At 38.6% G+C, this 19,592-nt stretch overlaps 1 protein-coding gene across 7 annotated transcripts; it reads left to right on the top strand.

Moving 5' to 3' along the window:
- The first annotated feature begins 1,701 nt into the window (after positions 1–1,701).
- PRMT9 (protein arginine methyltransferase 9) lies at positions 1,702–19,267 on the top strand. 7 transcript variants are annotated; one of them, XM_084516876.1, is made up of 14 exons: positions 1,702–1,804; positions 2,129–2,180; positions 2,720–2,932; positions 3,402–3,550; positions 4,824–5,060; positions 5,644–5,811; positions 7,814–7,916; positions 9,003–9,109; positions 11,403–11,595; positions 14,534–14,717; positions 15,986–16,697; positions 18,070–18,223; positions 18,623–18,745; positions 18,946–19,267. In XM_084516876.1, exons 3-14 carry the CDS (start codon positions 2,747–2,749, stop codon positions 19,159–19,161), a joined length of 2,532 nt encoding a protein of 843 aa, XP_084373002.1. In that variant the 5' UTR covers positions 1,702–1,804; positions 2,129–2,180; positions 2,720–2,746; the 3' UTR covers positions 19,162–19,267. The 7 variants fall into 7 exon arrangements, with proteins under 7 accessions (XP_084373002.1, XP_084372998.1, XP_084373003.1 ...); XM_084516872.1 differs by having other exon boundaries at positions 8,997–9,109; XM_084516877.1 differs by having other exon boundaries at positions 1,709–1,839.
- Positions 19,268–19,592: the final 325 nt, after the last annotated feature.

The following is a 19,592-nucleotide window of genomic DNA, read 5'->3' as shown; positions in this document are numbered from 1 at the left end:
TCCTCTTAGAATTCATTCAGCCCAACTGCTTTACCAGTTCTTTTGTGCTTTCTGGCAATGTTTTTCCTACATGGAAACTGCTTGTGGCATCATTCAACTAGTTGTCCTCTGCTGTCCTTTGGGTCACTTCACTCAAAATGTTTGCAGGCTTACCTCCTACTTACAGTAGTCTAGGATAGTAATCATTTGCCATGGATTTAACCATGATTTACCATGTTTTTAACTACCACTGTTTCTTTTAGACTAACTTTCCTCTCCATATGTACTACTTTCACCTTGCTCAAAATGCTGGTCAGGCATTTTTAAATTGTACTAATTTGTTTCTCAAAAGTGAAGGCATCTACAATATCCAGAACTGTAAAACGCTGGGAGAGCTGCATTTTCCCTTTAGAGAAGGGAAGCAATGATAAACAGCTTCGTGTTCCAATGTTTCATGATTAATAGAGTGCCATAGCCTGTTCTTGTCCCAGAAAGTGGTAAGACCAAATGAACGCTGCCTTTTGGAAAAAAAAATATCACTCCAGGGCCTTGCATGTGGTTGATCCGAGGAGGAGGCAGCCTGCCACATTACACAGTGGAAGTCAAGTGATGCCATAGGCATTGAAGACAGCAAGATAAGGCACTGAGGAGTGGGAGCAAAGGTCTGAATTTTGCTCCTCTGTTAATATAGAGCAGAGTCAAAGGCCTAAGACAACTTGGACTTGTTTATGACTTAAAAATAGGTGGTATGAATTTTTCTCCTCTAATGTCATTCTCCTGACTTATCAATAACATAATTAAAATTAAATATTACAAACACCATAACTGCAGTTCAATTATGGGTGGTGCCTGCACAGCACATGGTTCTTACACTGCATGCTATAAACATTTAAGGTAGTAGGCTCTTACATGTAGAGCAGGTCTGAGTAATGTTGAATAGCAAGGGACTGGATTTAACAGTGCTGTGGGCCACTTCTAGCCCTGTGTTCCTATGACTTGAATTTCCAGTTTTAAACATTGGATGTGGATGGCAAAATAACCTGGACAATATATATGCGCATATATATGCACATGCACGTTTTTATATGGCAGAGGGACAAGCAGAGTTATTTGTAGATTCATGCTTGGCACGCCCCGCCAATAAGTAGTCAAAATCCACATGAAGAAGCAGTGAGGAAATTTTAAGGAATGGTTTCTGATCAAAATGTTTTGAAGTTTCACCTAAAAAGGAATAAGCTAAATTTACATTAAAAAAGCAGACTTTGTTTTAGCTTTCTCAAGCCTTTTGCTTATTAATAGTTACAAATTTTTGCCTAGCCTCCTTGTCAGCTTACAAAGCGTTAGTTTTTCTGTAATGCCAGTTTCTAGTGCTCTGATTTTTTCTTGGATTCTTAAAGATGTTCTGTCTATCAGCTGTTCCTTGAGGTAAATAAAAGATAAAGCGAACGCCTAATGCCTAAACTTTAAATAGTAAGGAGAAGCCTGAAAAAAAAAAGGGGGGGGAGGAGTTTTTTTTTCCTCATAAATTAAACAGAAATAAAAATGAAGCAAAGGGATTTCTCAATCTTGTGAGGCAGAAGAGTTGCTCAATCCTGCGGCGTGTAACTGGCTTTTGCGGTCGGGGCGCAGCGCGCCTCACGCCTCCCTCCTTCCTCCAGCGGGCCTGAGGCGAGCGGGGCGTGGACCCGCCCGCCGCCATCTTAGGGGGCGGCCACCTGGGCGGGGCGCTGGCACGTCCCGGCACCGCCTGGCGCTGGGCCCTAAGATGGCGGCGGTCCGCGGCGTGCCTGGGGGCTGTGGGGGAGCGGCGGCTGGCGCCCAGCAGGTGATGGCCCCGGGAGCGCCCGGCCCGGCTGCAGGGTACGGGCTTCTCCCTTCCCCGCTGCCCCCTGCTCGCTTGGGTGGGGGTCTTGAGGCTTGCTTCGCCAGCCCGGTGCTGGTGAGGCCTGCCCGCCCTGTCCTTGCTGCCCTCCGGGCCCCCAGAGCCGTGTGGCAGGCGGGTTTGCGTGTTGCTGTGTAAGCTGGTGGTGGTTGCTTCTTAAGTGGCCTGGGCTTTTTAATTTTATTTCATTTTTTTTAATTAAACAAGCTGTTAGGGTGATGCTGTCTTCCTTGCGGCTCCTCTTTATGTAACGTTCGCTCTCTTCAGCTTTAGGATATATCTGAAAACCCCGAAGGCACTGTTAGGCCCTTGTACGTAGGTAAGCATTGCAGATTTGGTAACTGTTAACGCTTAAAACGTGTGTACTGATGCTGTTAACTGACGCTTTCTTGAGGGGAAGAAACAGTCATGGTACCTCGTGTAAAGTAAAAAGTTCTCTATCTGGAAGCCCTTAGTTTATGGGGATGCTGTTACTGAAGTGGAAGAGCCTTAACCTGCAAATGTTACGGTCGATTATGAGATCTCTGAATGTGTGAGTTTCTGGTGTGTAAAACTACTTAAAGATATGCTAAAGTACACATTACAAAAAATAGTTCTTGAAAAGCAAAGAAATACAAGCTGTTTGTAGGATCTAGTACAATACAAGTATGTTTCATGCCTAAGTTTTGAATAGTGTACACTATCTTTACATCTTTACACCCCTGATGTTTCCATAAACTTTAAAGATGAGAATGTTTCTGAATGCTTAGGATTTGGGGAAGAGTTCTAAATACCTGTAAATTCTGAATATGTTGCTTTGTCTACCAGTTTTGTGCATAACCTTTTTGGCCTACAGAACATGTAATTCGTTGATTTTAGGAAGGGCTAGTACTTCCATCCTTCAGAATGCCCAACTCCAATGCTAAACTTCGTCGGAGCCCCAGAGGTGGTCAGGAAGCCGGCAGGCGGGAGTTGGTTTCCCGATCTCTGCAGAGTGCCGAGCATTGCCTGGAGGACCAGGATTACGGAACTGCATATGCTCACTATCTCCTGGTACTGAATCTAGCCCCTGAGTTAAAGACCAGTGTCAAAGTAAGTGCTGTTTGGTTTTCTCTTGAGACTATGTAACATGTTCTGTGCCTGTGACTTTTTGTTTGTAACTTGCTACTCAGTCTTCTAAAAGAAGAAAAATAGTAACAGATAGCAATTTATTTAATGAGTTGTATTTTTCTGTGGGAAGAAAATCACACTTCCAGTGCAGTATGCATTAACGAAGTTCAGTAAAGATAATCCCTTGTTGTTATTATTGGCTTGTAGTACAGCACAGCATGCAGTAGTATACATCCTGGCTCTTAGTATAATGTTGCTGGGTGATGATATTCAGTGTGGATATTTGAGAGCTTACTTTAGCTCCTTCAAATGGTAAGTGATGTCCCAAGTAACTTGGGAAAATACTGAGCAATTGCATGGTGCTGCTTTAGTGAAAGAAGTGTGTTCAGGTGCATGTCAGGATGTTTCTGGTAACTATAGCCAACTCAATGGTCTGTGTGTTATTTTCTAGGAAACGTTTCAGTTTACTCTCTTTAAATGGGCGGAAGAACTAGATTCTCTAGCACGGATTCAAGATCTCTTTAACTGCTATGAACAGGCTCTCGAACTGTATCCGAATGATGAAGTGATATGTAATAGTATGGGAGAACATCTTTTCAGGTTTGTAGTGATCTATATTCAGCTGTTGTAAAGCTTACTTCAGTGTTATACGTTAATGAAATTAATTTCACATAATTTAACACATAAAATGTGCTTAAAAGAAATAAATACAAGCACATGTTTAATTTCATATAGTTCATGCTGTTGAATTTTGTGTTTGTTAGCTTAGAAAGTTAAGTACCCGATACTAATATATGTTAATAGTCACAGCCAGTTATATGTATAAAAGAGCACTTCTGCTGAATTAAAAGCTTAATGTAATAGTACTACTGCCTTCAAGTGTATTTTTAAGCATTTATTAAGTTGCTAAACAGAAATAAGACCATAATAGTTCAGAGTTACTGTGTTTACTGTAATTGTGGTTAACTTAAAATTTTTGAAGTTCATCTTCCATTGTATTGTTAGTATGCAAACGCAGTAATTGTTAGGGACCTGACTAGACTTTAGTCCTTCTTGAGGTCACATCTGACAGATCTTTCAAGTGAGGAAGCTGGTAATGTGTACTATAATGTGTAGAGCTGTTTTTTTCTTAAATGGTTTGAGCTTATACTGTTGTTTAATACCTAAATGCATTCTTCTACTGCTTTCTACAAAACTTGAAATACATGGTGTTTTGCTGTTCCTCTGAATTTTAAGGTCTTCTGAAACTGGAACTTAAGACAGAAATCATAGGTCAAAGCAGCTTTGGTTAGGTATACAATTTTGACTGGTTGCTTATTTGAAGGAGCAACTTATACAACATTGCTAACAAAACGTATGCTTTGATGCATTTCATACATCTTATTTTTCAGTGCATCTTATTTAAGAGTATGCTACAGTTACCTTTTAAAAAAATTGTTTCAGTTTCACAGTTTATTTTTGAGATTGCCACTTACTGGAAGCATAGGCAAATCAAAATTTGTTTTTACAGTATGTGCAAGTTAGATATGGTGGGACAATTTTAGATTTTTATATCATTCTATTATGATTTGAAAATCCATGAGACTGCAGATTTGCTGCTGTCATGTGGTTACAGTAAGCTACACCTTCTCATTTGTGTTTTAAAAAAAAAAAAAGCAATACTAGATAAAGACTGCAATTTTTTGATTAACTTTGCATTTCCAAATGATCTGATGTAGAGCTGTAAATACTTCTTTATATCAGTGTTTTTAAAGAGATCTTTCTAACTAGTGTGAGATATTTCCGTTGTCCTAAGGTCTTTTTATAGACTTGTACATATGTACAGATAATTGGCAACTGAATATCTTCCTATTTGTTATTTTTTTACTATTAGAATGGGCTTTAGAGATGAAGCAGCTGGATATTTTCACAAGGCAGTGAAGCTTAACCCAGACTTTGCTGATGCAAAGGAGAATTTTTACCGTGTTGCAAACTGGCTTGTGGAACGTTGGCACTTCATCATGCTCAATGATGCCAAGAGGAATCTTACTTATCTAAAAGCAATAGAGAATGCTGTCCGCTCAGGGTGCAAGTCTGTCCTTGATATTGGTACAGGAACAGGAATATTGAGGTATGTCATAAGTACGTGTTTAATGTGAAATTAATGGAAACATCTGTCTAAATTGTGTGCTTCTGAAAAAGACTTTCATGCTTTGTTAAGACGAAGCTTAACAAACAAAACAAAGCTTTCAGAAGTCATTGAGTCTTGAGGTTATTGTCTAACTGTATTTTTGGAACCAATTTTTGAATCAATTTGATTTATTGGGAGGGCCTTGTTTCCTTTTAATGTTAAGAATTGCTGTATGTATTGGAGAATTCATGTTGGATTTGGAATTTTAGTGTCAAGTATTCTGTCCTAAAATACTGAGTATAGTACTTATTTGGCAGAAGTTGCTTAATGAAAATGCTGTACTGTAAAGAATGGGCTTAGCAGTATACTCCCTAGCTATGCTATTGTTGTTGGTAGCATATCAACAGAGTAACAATTAATGTGGCATCAGTGTTTACAGAAGAAACTAGCTCACTTAATGAAAAACGTTTATCCCTTTGAATATGAATCAGCGGTGTAAATTGAACTTCAAAAGACTCACTATCTTTCCATACTTGACAAGATTTAAATCGGAGGGGGAAAAAGCTCTGATTCTTTTTTTCAGTATGTTTGCAAAAAAGGCAGGAGCATCTTCTGTCTACGCTTGCGAATTATCAAAAACCATGTATGAACTTGCTTGTGATGTGGTGGCAGCAAATAATATGGAAAGAGAGATCAAGCTTCTGCATTTGAAGTCACTTGATATAGAAATTCCAAAGCACATACCTGAAAGGTAAGTTACTGTGCTCTGTTGTGGTATTCTGAATTTTGCTCCCAATTCAAGAAAATGTACTGTGATCTAAACAGGAAATAACTTTGTCAGTGGTACGTAATAATAGCAAATGTGAGGAAGGTTTTATGTTTTCTTTATAGAGCAGTGCAGAAATGATAATGTTTTTGAGAACACATGAATTTCTATGGTAAATCAATGATCTCACAAGCTAAGGAGTTTAATGGTTTGGTGGTAGCTTTGGGGCATATGCAATTACACTGCAGCAATAAGAAAAAATAAGCTAGGTTACTACACAGTGAAAGTAATCATTTGACACACTTGTGACTTGTTTTCTGCAGCTGGTGAATAGGATGGAGGTATGTGATAGGACCTACAAAGGAAGGCTGTTCCTGGGATGTACCACACCCCTGTAGCTCCCTGTTAACTCCTGCATTTGTCAGAGAGAGCAGGAATGCAGTGTGTCAGTCTCTTGCTTTGAAGGAGTGAGGGAAAAACTTCCTCTCCCTTCTAGTCACTACAGAAAGTGATGCTGTGTTTTTGAAGTGAAGAAAATGCCATGTGATGTGTGCAGGTTTCTGATGTTTTAAATGTGGAGTGTTGGTGGTGGGTGGGCTAACTGAATGTCAGCACCCTGCGATGGGGTAGATCCAAAGGGCATTGAGAGTAGCTTTAGGTGCTGGAGTAAAACTCAGTGGAAGAGTGCAACCTGTCCTGAGAGAATAAGTTTCTGTGTTTGTGTTGAGTGTTATTTTTGTGTACGTATGTCTTCCCACCTGTCTTTTATAGCAGAGTGCTTTGGAAAACGAAACAGTTGATTTTCTTCAGTGTTAAATAATGTATTCTAAAGCAAAATAAGAGCTGTAGGCTCCCCAGAGCAGTGGTCACAGCACTGAGCCTAGCACAGTTCAAAAAGTGTTTGGACAGTGCTCTCAGACATACGTTTTGATTTTTGGGTGGTCTTGTATGGACCCAGTAATTGGTTTTGGTGATCCTTGTGGTTTCTTTACGTGATTTGAAGCGGTCAGTTTAGAATGTCCTCTGACAAATTAAAACTTGATCTAGCAGTACGCTGATCATTATATATGATTCAGGCTGCTTATGATATTCTCCTCCTTTTTGCTCACTATCCCATTCAAAAAGAGTTCTTCAGGAAGATCTGCAAATTTTTAGCAGGTGGAAATCCTAGGGGATTTTTGTTTTTGGCATATGCAAGACACTGGTTTATTGTTTCAGCTCACCATTATTAGGGGTGCAGATTAAACATACAGGAAGGAAATGGTTTGTTTCACTTCCCATTACTAACATTCAATATTGTATCTGTGGTGGTAGTACAGCCTCTACAATGCAGAATAATAAAGCTGCAATAGGTGAGCATGCTAGTTAAGCCTTGTCTAGTTGTTTCAGCTGTGTTGTGGTAACTGCCTATATGCATCCTCTTTAGCGTAGCTGATAAGTGTGGCCTGTCAGGAGTAATTCGTTACTCTTCTGGAAATGTTTTATGTCATTCACTTTTTAGTTTAAATCCAGCGGATATTTAGGACTTTTGCATTCATTACTCTGTATAGTAATTTTATTGCACTTTGAATAGAAATGCTAAAAATCTATAACATGTGCACACATGGTTATATACTCTTGCACAAGGTGAAGACAAAATAAACATTCTGCAGCATCACTGTCTGTGTCTCAGACTGAAACATCTTTTTTGGGTTAGATTCTTATCTATAATATCTATTTACTCTTATCTCTTCTTTTTTTTTTCATAAACACTGACCAAGAAACTTTATGGTAAATTCTTGCTTGATATGTCTATCTCTTACCTGCATTTTGATTAATTTGTTAAAAGAATTTAGTTGCCCATCGGTATTGAGACCACAGAACACTTGCAGAAGTTGTGCTCTGATCTCAAATTGGAGTGGCCATTCATTTTTTCTTTAAAAAAAAAATGACTGTGAACAGATATCCATAATATGTGTATTTCATGGTGTCTTTTTCTCCTGTTTAGAGTTTCCTTAGTGGTTACAGAAACTGTTGATGCTGGCTTATTTGGAGAAGGGATTGTGGAGAGCTTGATACATGCTTGGGAACATCTACTTTTACAGCCAAAGGTAGGTGACGTAGGTACATGGCAATGTGATTTCTATTTCTGTTCACATTCAGTATATATTCACAAATGCATTTGTGTGCACATTCACACGTACGAATGAGGAACAACTGTTTTGTGAATATTTCATACCTGCTGATAATTCTAAAGATTAATGTTCTAGGGTTTGTTTTTATGAACTTGACTGAAAAGTGGGAGCTGCATACTTCTGTGAGCTGCTGTTTTGAGTAGACAGGTACTTGAATGCATGTTTGCCTGGTGCAGCCTTTCAAGAGCAGCATACAGAGATCGCTCTTGATCACTGTTCATTTTTTTCCTCCTCATAAGTAACATCAAAGGGGTTGGTATGTATATGCAAAAAGGTACAAATTCCCTGCAGCTCTGCAACCTAGTCATTTTATTTTTTGAGATGTCAGCTAGCTAGCAGGAACTCATGCTAGGTTAAGCAAAAAAGTGCTAAATTACGATAGGAATTCTTCTCATCATAACACTAGGGAAGAGTTCCTCATCATATAAATATGCCATATGCTCTTTATTTTTGCTAATTTTTATCTTTCTTGGAACACTGAACAAATCTCTTCATATTTTGTCTTTTAGCTGGTGTATGTTAACCCATACGAAGTTCTGTCATATTACTTTAACTTTTGTTAGGCCTTATGAAATACAAGGATTTTTTGTTGTTGTTTGTTTGGATGCTGCCTTGATTCCAAATAATAAGAACTTAATAAGTCTCGCCTGGCTGGAAACCTACATATTCTGTTGAACTGAAACTGATGACCTCTAGTGTTAAGTGCTGGAATGATGCATGTAAAAAAAAAAAGGCACTCAGATATTTCAGTATACTCTAATAGAACACAATTTAAAACATAATTCAGAGTTACACGGGGAAGTAGACTGAAAAGTAAAGATGATGGTGTGGATGTATTAAAATACACATGTAAGAAACAAGCTTAATGCTTGTCTGAATGAAAAAGACTGGAGATTTTACCCAGTCACTGAACTTCCTGATGTTTTGACTGTAATCCTGGTGTAAACTAGACTTGGTTGTAATGATATAAATAGGTCTTATTGCATGTTATTCAAGTTACAGGCTAAAAATCAAGATGGCAGTACTGAAGACTGTGGCCGAGTTATTCCTTCAAGTGCAACAATATTTGGGATGGCAGTGGAATGCAAAGAGATACGTAGACATCACAGGTATGTCTAAAATCTGGCACAGCTTGGACCCATATTTTCTTACCTGGAGAAAGGCCTCATGATTTACTGAAGACTTTCCATTTACTGTTCTCCTTACATTTTGAACAGCTGTTTGTCTCATTGTGGTTTGTTTCCACTCTTCTCAGTGCTTCTCTAGGCTCCTTTTTTTTTTTTTCCTCCTTCCTGTTTGGATTTTCTGGATCACTTAATTAGAAACTCTTGACTTTCAGTAATGCTGAAATATATGCCTTTACCACATCCTAAAGAAACATAATTCCTTAGTAGTAAAACTATTTCTCAGTTTCTATATTGAAGATTATTGGATTAACAGTTGGCCTTTATCCTTATTGTACCTTCCTTATAATCTGCTCCATACCTCACTGCTGGATCTAATGCTTTCAGAAGGTGTGGACAGGATCTTGTAAAGGCATGGTGTTAATAACCCCACCTAGCCTTATCCTTCTGAGTATGTGGCTTTCCTAATGCTGAACTAACATACTGTCACGTTTCTTTGTAGGAACCAGTTCTGGCTGTGTATCAATTATTTTTTGTAGTTATTCTTGTTTTTATAATCTAAAACAATATTACTGTATGGAGACTCTCTGTAAGAGGTTTTGACTTGATGCAATTTGTTTAGTATTACTCTTATTATTACTCTTAGACCAAAAAAAAAAAAAAACACATTGACTTATACAGGTGTTTTCCTGTATTGGAACAGGAGAACAGCTAGGCCACATCAGTGACTTTTTTCCAATGCAGTACACCTGGACAGTAGCCAGAAAGGGGCAGAAGTTCCCCATAGCAGATGGCCATAGAAGAACCTTCTTGTAAATGGTGAATAACTAATTACTCCTAAAATGTCTTTTGCATTGAAAGATAATGACTATTTCTCCCAAAATATAAATGGGATGAAACATAATCTACTGTAGCTTTGGATTGTGTAATTAAGAGTCCATTCTAATAGTGTAGTTTAAGGTCAAGTGGTCAGCAGAGCTGAAATGACTTCTACAGATTAATTATATGCTGAGAAGATAAGTCACTTCTAAATTTTCTGCCTTCTAGGTTAAGATCCCTTTTTTACTCCAATAGCTATAGTGGTCTTAAGTCAATACCCCTAACAAGTGCTGTTGAGCTTTATGTAAAGCACTTAACCTTGTCTCAAATTTAAGCTATCCAGATCTCTTTGGATCCTTCTGATACACGTTTCCACATTTCCCCAGGTGCCTTCATGGTCTGCCTCAGAACTGTGTTTTTTAGAATGTTCTTTTTGAGCAAGATGCCTGATGAAATACTGTTGTGAAAGCATCTTTCCTCATTCTTCTTATATCACCTAGCACAGTATTTCTTATTCTTGTTATACCATTAATACAGCTTCTCTTAGAGCTTGTCCTCATGACGTAATTTTCTTCCCTGAGTGGTTCTAAGTAGTTATAGAGCACAGAGGTCTATGCATACTTGAGATTTTTTTCTGAAGTATGCTCAAGACTATATTTAATCTAGTAAGCAAACACTGTCTCTTGCTCAGATGTGAAATCAGCTTTTGCTTTTAATTGTTGATAATCTCGCAGATGAGTTGTCTGTTTCTGGCACTGATATTTGCCTTGTACTCTATTGCTCACTAATTCTGTTTTAGTGATGTTTTAAGTTACGCTGCATTTCTTGTGTTCTGATTATTTTTAGGATTTCCTCCTAGAATATGCTGAAATTCTAGACATATAGTACCAGCTTTCTTTTAATTCTGTTCTCGCTGCATTTAAGCCAACTTCACAAAAAGTTTCTTACTGGGTTACCTCTTACTGTAGCTTTATTACTTTAAAATTATCATGAAAACATTATTTCTTCAGTATAGCTGATGCTGGTTGTACCCATTACTTGTTTTCTAGAATCACTGTAAGATCTAACTCTACTGATGTATTTTTTCTGATTAGCCTTCTTTTTCTCTTGAAATTATTTCTCTCTTTAAAGCAATTGTTTCAGATTGATGTGAAATACATTTACTTCCAGAAGAACAAATGAACTGATAAACTTCTGAGAAGACTCAAGTTTTGCTTGAAGTTTGAAGATGTATTTAAATTTCCCACAAGACTGTTAAGAAGCCAGTGTACTGCATATTGTTTTTTCAAGTTTGAATTAGCTGTCTTCCAGGAGTCATAACATATAACAGTAAATCAATATTCTAGGGGAATGTTAAGTTCTTCTTTTATTCTTCTGCTCTGCCTTTAAAAACACATAGCCTGCCTTGGAAGGATTTATTTGTCAAATTATATCAAATTTCATTCTTCCCCCACCCCAGAGTGGAAACACAAGAAGTCGCTGGTGTACTTTTGCCAAATTCAGTGCAGTTCTTGAGTCCAACATATGCTTTTGCTGGTTCAGAGGAAACTGTTGAACCTTACACCACTGAGAAGCTCAGTCGAATTCCTGGAGGCTACAAACCTCTTACAGAACCCTTCCAAGTAATGACAGTGGATTTCAACAATTTGCAGGTAATGATTTTTTTTTTTTTTTTTACATCTTTTAAAGCTAACCTATTTATAAATCGGTATTTGTCTCATTGTGGTAACAATATGATTCATCGGATGACAGTCTTCCTTCTTTTGAAGGCGGTGAATTTTTTTGATGTAGTTTAGTTCCCTAAACCAGCTCACCTTTGGATCAAGCAGCCATCAGCATCAGTGTAGAAAAGGGGAGGAAAAACACAGTAGACCTATCCTACATGGTTTATGTAATCACGGAGCTGACTTCGTTAATTCCTCTAAGGTTAGAGTCATCAAAGAAATCTTCAAGACAAAAGAAGATTTTTTTTTTTTTTTTTTTTTTTTTTTTTTTTTACATCTTGTACCAAAATGTCTCTAAATGTTTGGGTCAATGTAAATGGTAGAGGATGTAAAGAAGTTACCATATTCCATTTAATCAGTTTGATTCTGCCCTTCAGAACCCTATGGGCTGTATCTTATGGTATTTCTGTAATACAATTTTGTAAAAACACAGTAGGCTTTTTATGTGCATTTTGCTTAGAATATCTTTGCATACACCAAATAGGCCTGAAATGTAAGGTAAAGACCTCAGCTGCTCACAGCTGAGCATGCTAAAAAATAAATCTGATCTCTGGTGAGTGTGCTTCTTGCTCATTGACCCATGGTAAAGAGTTTGCATTGAAGTGGTGAGTCAGAGCTTAAAATAGGTTGTTATATAAATGAAATTATTCTTGGCTACTGCTTGGCCAGGAATTGCAGTGTTCTGAATCAATAGCTCTTCCTAGTTGGCTTCTCTGACATCCTGAAGTTAAAAATGAAATAAGACAGGGCTCTTCAGAATACTACTGGGAGCAATCTCTGTGACCTGATGTTGCTTCTGCTTCTAGCATCAATAAGAAACCGTTACATCTGAGAGATGACTCTTTTTAAGCCTCTGTCTGCAGGTAGACTTGTAAAGATAAAAGAACTCTGTAAACCATAGTTCATAATTCCCCTACTGAAATTTCTTGTTACCCTAAATGAAGTCATGCTGTTCTGAAATGGTAAAGATGTAAGTAGAGGTGTAGGGAAGAAGTGCAATTAAGTTATTTGGAATAATTAGCTACTATTTGCTGTTACTTTTGTCACTAGGCAGGTATGGCCATTTCAACAGCACTCAGTTACTTTCCAGTGGTATTTTTCTCTGTAGTGGCCACTCCTGATGTTTAACAGTGGCTTTAAAAAAAAAAAAAAAAGCAAGCAAACCTGTTGTGCTCATACGGGATTTTTTTTTAAAAGTGCACTGCTCAGCAGCAGTAGCAGAATTACCAACTAAAGATGGAAGTTTATATCTAAACTCAGTTAGCACTAGTAAGGTAAATTCAAAGATACGTACGTTTTATAAACTTAGCTTTTAAACAACAGGAAGGAACGTTACACTTATTCTGCTTGTATTAACTACTATTTGAGAGAACTGAGATAAAGACTTAACTCAGTTTGAGAAATACTGTTGCACTGTGTTTTATAGGATGCTTCAAAGATATCAGTAAAGATCAGAGAAGTAATTATAACAAGTCAAAATAATAAAAAGGCAGCTGACTTGTGCCAATTACTTTATTACTGCTGTTCTTAACAGCACCAGCTTGGTTCCTCCCAGGCAGAGGAATGAGTTGTGGCTATAATTGCAGGCTGAAGACATTTTCACCTAGCCCAGGTATTGTTTGCTGGCAGCAGATCAGTGCCACTGGGAGTGGAAGTGATTGTTTACCTTAACAGCTGGTAATTGCAGCTGATTGTTCATTTCAGGCCCTAAAGGAACTGAGCTATTGCCAACAAAGCACTTTTTTTTTTTTTTTTTCAAGAAGTGAGATCTCATCCTGAACTTCATTAGTGTCCTGTAACTCTGACGTGTGCATTGTTCAGCCATCTCCCAGTTGTGAGATGAGAGGTAAACCAACTCCTGGAGAACACAGGCCAAGAATAAAAAAGGAAGAGTAGAAAAAGCAGCATATGAGAGCTAGTCATGTTCTTGGAGTGGAACTTTTTCTATTGCCTTGTGTTTTTTCCTAAGATTGTAATTTAGAGAGCACAAGTGTTGACACGAGCAATTCAGGAAGCCAATAAATTTTTATGCTGCAATGTTACTAAGCATAATGGTTGTGACTAAGAGGATCTTTGGTCCATTGTGATCGATAGCCTGTTACTGTGCCAGAACTGTCTTAAGACATCAGCGCTGGGCTTTGTGTTTGGCAGTGTTGATAGTAGGAGGTAGTTACTGGGGAAAAGAAAGTATACATGAAAGATCACTTAATTCCTGTTATACATTTAAAATTATTTAGGAAGTATTGGAGAATTGAGAACCTGGTCCCTTTATGGAAGATCCTAGTACTTTCCAATAGTAAAACTGTGTAAACCCAAGCTTTTTACACAAAGGCAATAGCCTAGATAGTGGAAAGCAAAGCATCCTCAAAGATGCTTGACTTGTTTTTTTTTTGTAATGATAATGCTGAACTGCTGAGTGAACTCAGTGCTTACATACAGTATTTCTGGAACTGATTAAATTTAAATGCAGGTTTTAAGTGAAGTATGTGTCTAAGCATTGGCTGGAGTCCAGTGTAAGAGACACTCCCTTATTTCTCATAAGGCAAGCTTTGCCAACCAAACTCTTTTCTTGCAGTTCCCAGCTTCTAAATACATACATTCTTAGATGTGGGTGTGTGTACGTTAATCACTAATGAATGCAAGTAGGCTGTGTGCCAATAACTCTGCTTTCCTGTGCAAAGAGAACCCTGATGAGTACTGATACTGAAAATTGGTATTGTAGCAGCTTGTTAACTCGGGGTTTCTGTTGGGTGCCCTCATGGGTTGGTACAGCAATTTGAGCAACTTAGTAATGACTGCAGCGAAACCGTTTTTGATTCATGGAAAGGAACTTTCTCACACTTCTTCCTCTTTCTGTTCTGGTCAGGAGCTGAAGAGCCTTGCAGGTAGGAAGCCGTGGAAGCTCAGCCAGCCAGTGACTGAAGGAGGAACGCTAGATGCTGTTGTGGTGTGGTTTGTCCTACAGCTTGATGACGAGCATGCTCTATCTACGAGTCCCAGTGAGGAAACTTGTTGGGAACAGGCAGTCTATCCTGTGCAGGGCCTCTCTGGTAAGTCCTGTAGGTTTTCTTGTTGCAGTACATTAACTTGTCTTCATTTTGTTCTTGAGTTAAGCACTTTATCTCAGAGCCTAGGAAATAGCAGTAATTAGATTAGAAGGTCAATGACAAGTAGCTGTGAGGTGGCTCCTGACCAAGTTTCAGAACTGCAGTGTGCAGCCACTGCAGCAGGTCTTGCCTGTGGGACTGTGGTGAAGTAGATCAGGGGCCAGGTCTGAGAGAACAAACACATTACTTTTTTTCTATGCTGAATCAAATGTTTTTTGAAGCAATTCCAAAAAGTAAGGTTGCTGACTGGCTTTATATAGTCTGGATGTGACATACGAAAGGGAGGTGAGGTAGTAATTGCTACCTGTTTGTGCTACAAAAAGACAACTGAACACCACTCACATTCATTTTGGAGGTAACTCCATTGGACCCAGCTGTTCTGCGGGGTCCTGTGCTAGTGTCATTTGCAGCAGCCTCTATTCTCTGTCCACCTGTTTTCCATTCACTTCTAGGTTTTGATAGACAGTAGAGGCAGCTGTGTCATAGACTAGTTCAGTTGAAATTACAGAAGGAGGAGAATATTTTAGCCTGTGTTGCTGTTGAAAGAAATACTTGTCAAACTGTAGCTATTTTGTTTTGGAATTCTGGTCTGTATCAGAACTTCTCCTTTCTTAAAACAAACACAGTATCCAAAGGCAGTCTTGAATCGTGCTTTGAAATGCTCCGGTTTATTTTATATTTTATTTCACATATAGTCTCACCTTTTCTAAACCATAGCTATTGTTCTTAATGTAAATACAAATTCAGGTTTGTCTACAGGAAGTATTAAAATGTAAATATTAATATTTAACACCTTAAAGCCAAAGTATTTTCTTGTTTTGTTTAGCTCTGCCGTTGACAGAACATTTACAGTAGTACCTATAATACCTGTTTATCACGGAAAGGCTTGTTTTGAGATTTGTCTTATGTTGAAGGCAAATGTTGACAGCAGAGCGGATTTCAGTTAGTGGGCTACTGAGGTTAGGAGGAAACCCTTCTCAGAAGGCTGCTGGTTCCAGCCTACAGGATGTTGTGTACCTGAGCTGCTTTGTGCTGTATCTCTCCAAAGACTAAGAAATGCAACTAGAATAATTCTTTTGTATACAGTAGTAACAACTAATAAAAAAGATAATGCTTTGCTTCTTTATGTTTTTTAGAGTGCTGTATGGCTGCTCCAGTGATAATGTTTGCTGTAAAGTAATTGACATGACTTTTTGTGCTGTTTTGCCAAGATTATTCTGTGAAGGCTGGGGACACAGTGATGATGGAAGTTTGCTGCCAAGATTGCTACTTGAAGATCCAGAAGATTTCTTTTTCAACTTCAGAGTGTGGGATGGACTGCAGTGACGGAGATGACACGCTGAGTTTGGGCAATGAGGCTGAATTATGTAATGCTCTGGCTAGTCTTCAGACAACTAGCAAACAGGATGGTGAAGGCCAAGTATGCGTGTTGGAATCTACGGAAATAGCTCTGCTGAACAATGCACCGTACCACAGATGCTTTAAAGCTGCCATGGGCAAGGTTCTGTCATCCTTAAATCCAAGTAAGGACTTGCAGTCCATGGATGTTGATGGACACGGCAGTGGGGTGAACCTCCAAGAAGATCAAAACAAGAGCTCCATAGATGTGGTTCCTGATCCTTTGTACATATTAGATGTATCTGAAGGCTTCTCCATCCTCCCGATCATAGCTGGCAAACTGGGACCAGTTAAAGCCTACAGTTCTGTTGAGAAAGAACAGCATCAGGCAGTCCTTAATATAATTTCAGAAGCTAATCATTTCCCCAAGGAAACATTAGAATTTTGGCTTAGCCATTTAGAAGATGAAAATGTGGTACTACAGAGACCCAAATCAGACAAACTGTGGAGTATTATTATTTTGGATGTTATAGAGACATCTGGCTTAATCCAGCAGGAGGTGATGGAAAAGGCTGCAATATCCAGGTACAGTATAAATGGACAAAAGTATTTTCAGGAATCTGTAACTATCTGAAAACTTCCAAAACTGCTCCTTCTAACTACAAAGTTACTATGATGCTGCTTCTGTAGAGTCAGAAAAGCTTGTTTTCTGAACAGACTGAATTCACTTTGAAGACACTGGCAAATTTACTCCTGGTGTCTGACAGTTGTATACATAGATCTTCACACTTGTTAAAGATACCACTTTAATAGACTGCTTTATTTTTTGTATGGAAGAATGTGATTTGGGCTAGGTATGTCGTGTCGCTAAATAAATGAGGTAGCTTTTAGCTCAAGGTTTAAAAAAACACATCCAGATCCATGTGCATGTCTTGGTGTTGTTGACAGAAACTGGTACTGCTGAAAGACAAACTCGTAGGGTTAGAACAGCCAGGGAGGCATCAACAGAGCTAGCCGTAATCTGCAGGAAGGGGTGGGAAGGACTGCAGAACAAGAGAAATGACGTGTGTGTGTGTAGTGATGAAATGGATTTGTTTCCCCCTTGTGGCACTAGGGAATCTTCCTCTCCATTCATAGTGACTGCAGGATATTTCAGAGGATTTATATTTGTGACTTTCCAACTTTTGGATAAATCTTTGGATGATTTGAAAGACTATTGCTGTTTTAAAAAAAAAAAAAAATTACTCTTGACTTTTCATGCCAACCAATTTGAATCTGTATTACAAGTAGCCAAGGAGGAAAACACATATGGTGTACTACTTAGCTGCCAAATTCTTATGCAGAGGTGCCTGCTAGAAGAAAAGGAGCCCTAAAATAGTCTGTACTGAATTGGAGATGTTTGATACGATGAATGAAAGCATCTGTCATGTTGCTGTTCTCAGAAATATGGTGCTCTGTAGCAATGTAGCAAGAAACCAGCCTCAGATGTTTTTTTTTAGTGGGGGGGGGAAGACTGTCTCTTGTACTGTTAACTTCAGTAAAAAACACTCCAAGTTGACTTAAATGCTAACCAGACTTTGTTTCCCTGGGTGTATGCCCCTGAACCTGTGCCCCAGCAGTAAGTACTTGCTGACTTAAAGGCTTATTAAGCAGTTCTGCCAGTCCTTCAGAATTAGGTGCTGGTGCTATGAATAACTCCAGCCACCTTCATTTTGAGATATCACTGTTTCTAATACTGTCACTGAGGAAAGACTGCTTAGTCCTGTAGTTCAATATTATGTGACAAGTTTTCTTTCTTTGGTGTAGTACAGCTGTCAGGTCAGATGGATCAAACTCAAATGTTCATGAGTGCTTGACTTTAGTGGAGGAGCTGGTGTCTCTTTATTAAATGTAGGTAATGTTCTTTCCTTCCTGTTGAATGGTATGCTTTAGAAATGTCATCTCTTTCATTTTACAGATGTTTACTTCACAGCGGAGGGAAGATATTCCCACAGTACGTGTTGGTATATGGGATGCTTGTAGAATCACAGTCTCTATTACTGGAGAGCGCTGTTCAAGGAACAGAACCAACTCTTGGGTTTAATATAGCCCCTTTTATCAACCAGTTCAAGGTATGAAGTTGGTGGATGTCTTCCAAGCACAGTTCCAAAGTTTGCAGGCAGCTGTCTGGCTGTTTAATTTCAGTGTAAAATGCAAGAGAACTAAGAGCTGAAACTTCTTTGTTCTGCTTTGATATAAAGAGACACTTCTGTGACCATGCAGCGACTTTGGGATAAAGGAAGACAGGAAGCACTTGGTCTAGACCTAGTGTGGGAGAAGCTTTGACCAGTCAAAGACATAGTGTGACTATACAGAGCAGTGACTGTGACTTGAGAAGTGATTAGAAGGGTGCATTTTGGCTGTTTCTTACTGGTATTACAATAATTCCTAGAAACTTCTGCATTATAATTTAGTGAACTTTTCACTTTTTAATGGCTTTTAATATCTAAAGTTGTGGTATGTACCCCTAGGTGCCTGTTCGTGTGTATTTAGATCTCTCTACGTTACCATGTGTACCTTTGAGTAAACCAGCGGAACTATTAAGGCTAGATCTCATGAATCCTTTGTTGAACAGCTCCAGCAGAGAAGTGAAGGTGAGTTGTGTGTATGTGTACATGAAAGTGTGTGTATATATAGAAGTGCACTCAACGACCATTCTGCAGAACTTCTCATTTATTGCTCACCTTGGCTGAAAATTTCAATACAGAACTCACTTATCTGCGGATGTCTCTGAAGTGTATTGAAATGGTTTGAAACTGGTGTAACTGAGTAATATTCAAAAATTTTTTTTTAGGTACAAATTTGCAAGTCTGGCCAAGTCACTGCAATTCCCTTCTGGTATCATCTTCATCTGGATGAAGAGCACAGTTTGAATACATCTGATGAGTTCTCACACTGGAAGCAAGCTGCAGTTGTTCTTGATGAGCCCATCCAAGTACAGGTTGGAGATGAACTTGTGCTTGAAGTTCAGCACCATAAAAGCAATATTAGCATTACAGTGAAACAATGAAGAATGCCATGTGTAAACTGACTTTGGGTTAATTATACATACATCTACTGTTCATAACATCACTGCTAATTTATATTAAAGTCGAAAATCTATTTACTGATCAAAAGGCTATTGTGTTGCTTTAATAGAGTTGGAAGACTTCGGGGGCTTACTGATGGACTGAAACTTGCTCTGCAGGGATAAATTACAAAGTGTTGAGGGAAGGAACTGTCTATGCTGCATTTAAAAAAAACTGACTGTTAGCTATTAGAGTAGCTGTAGCAGGTGGACAGGCATCTATCACTGCCACATCATCTGTAGTGTAAGAAAAAGCATCTGAGATGCATATACCAGAAATAAACAACTGTGCCTGCAGAAGCTAGAGTCCTTGATTCCTGAGACCTTGGTTCTACTTCTGAGTAGTCAAAGCATCCTATTTGAGCGTACTGAGA

The sequence above is a fragment of the Aythya ferina genome, assembly GCF_964211825.1.
Source record: "Aythya ferina genome assembly, chromosome: 4".
Taxonomy (NCBI): domain Eukaryota; kingdom Metazoa; phylum Chordata; class Aves; order Anseriformes; family Anatidae; genus Aythya; species Aythya ferina.
Note: the sequence above shows the minus strand (reverse complement) of the source record. Positions and strands in the feature narration are given on the sequence as shown.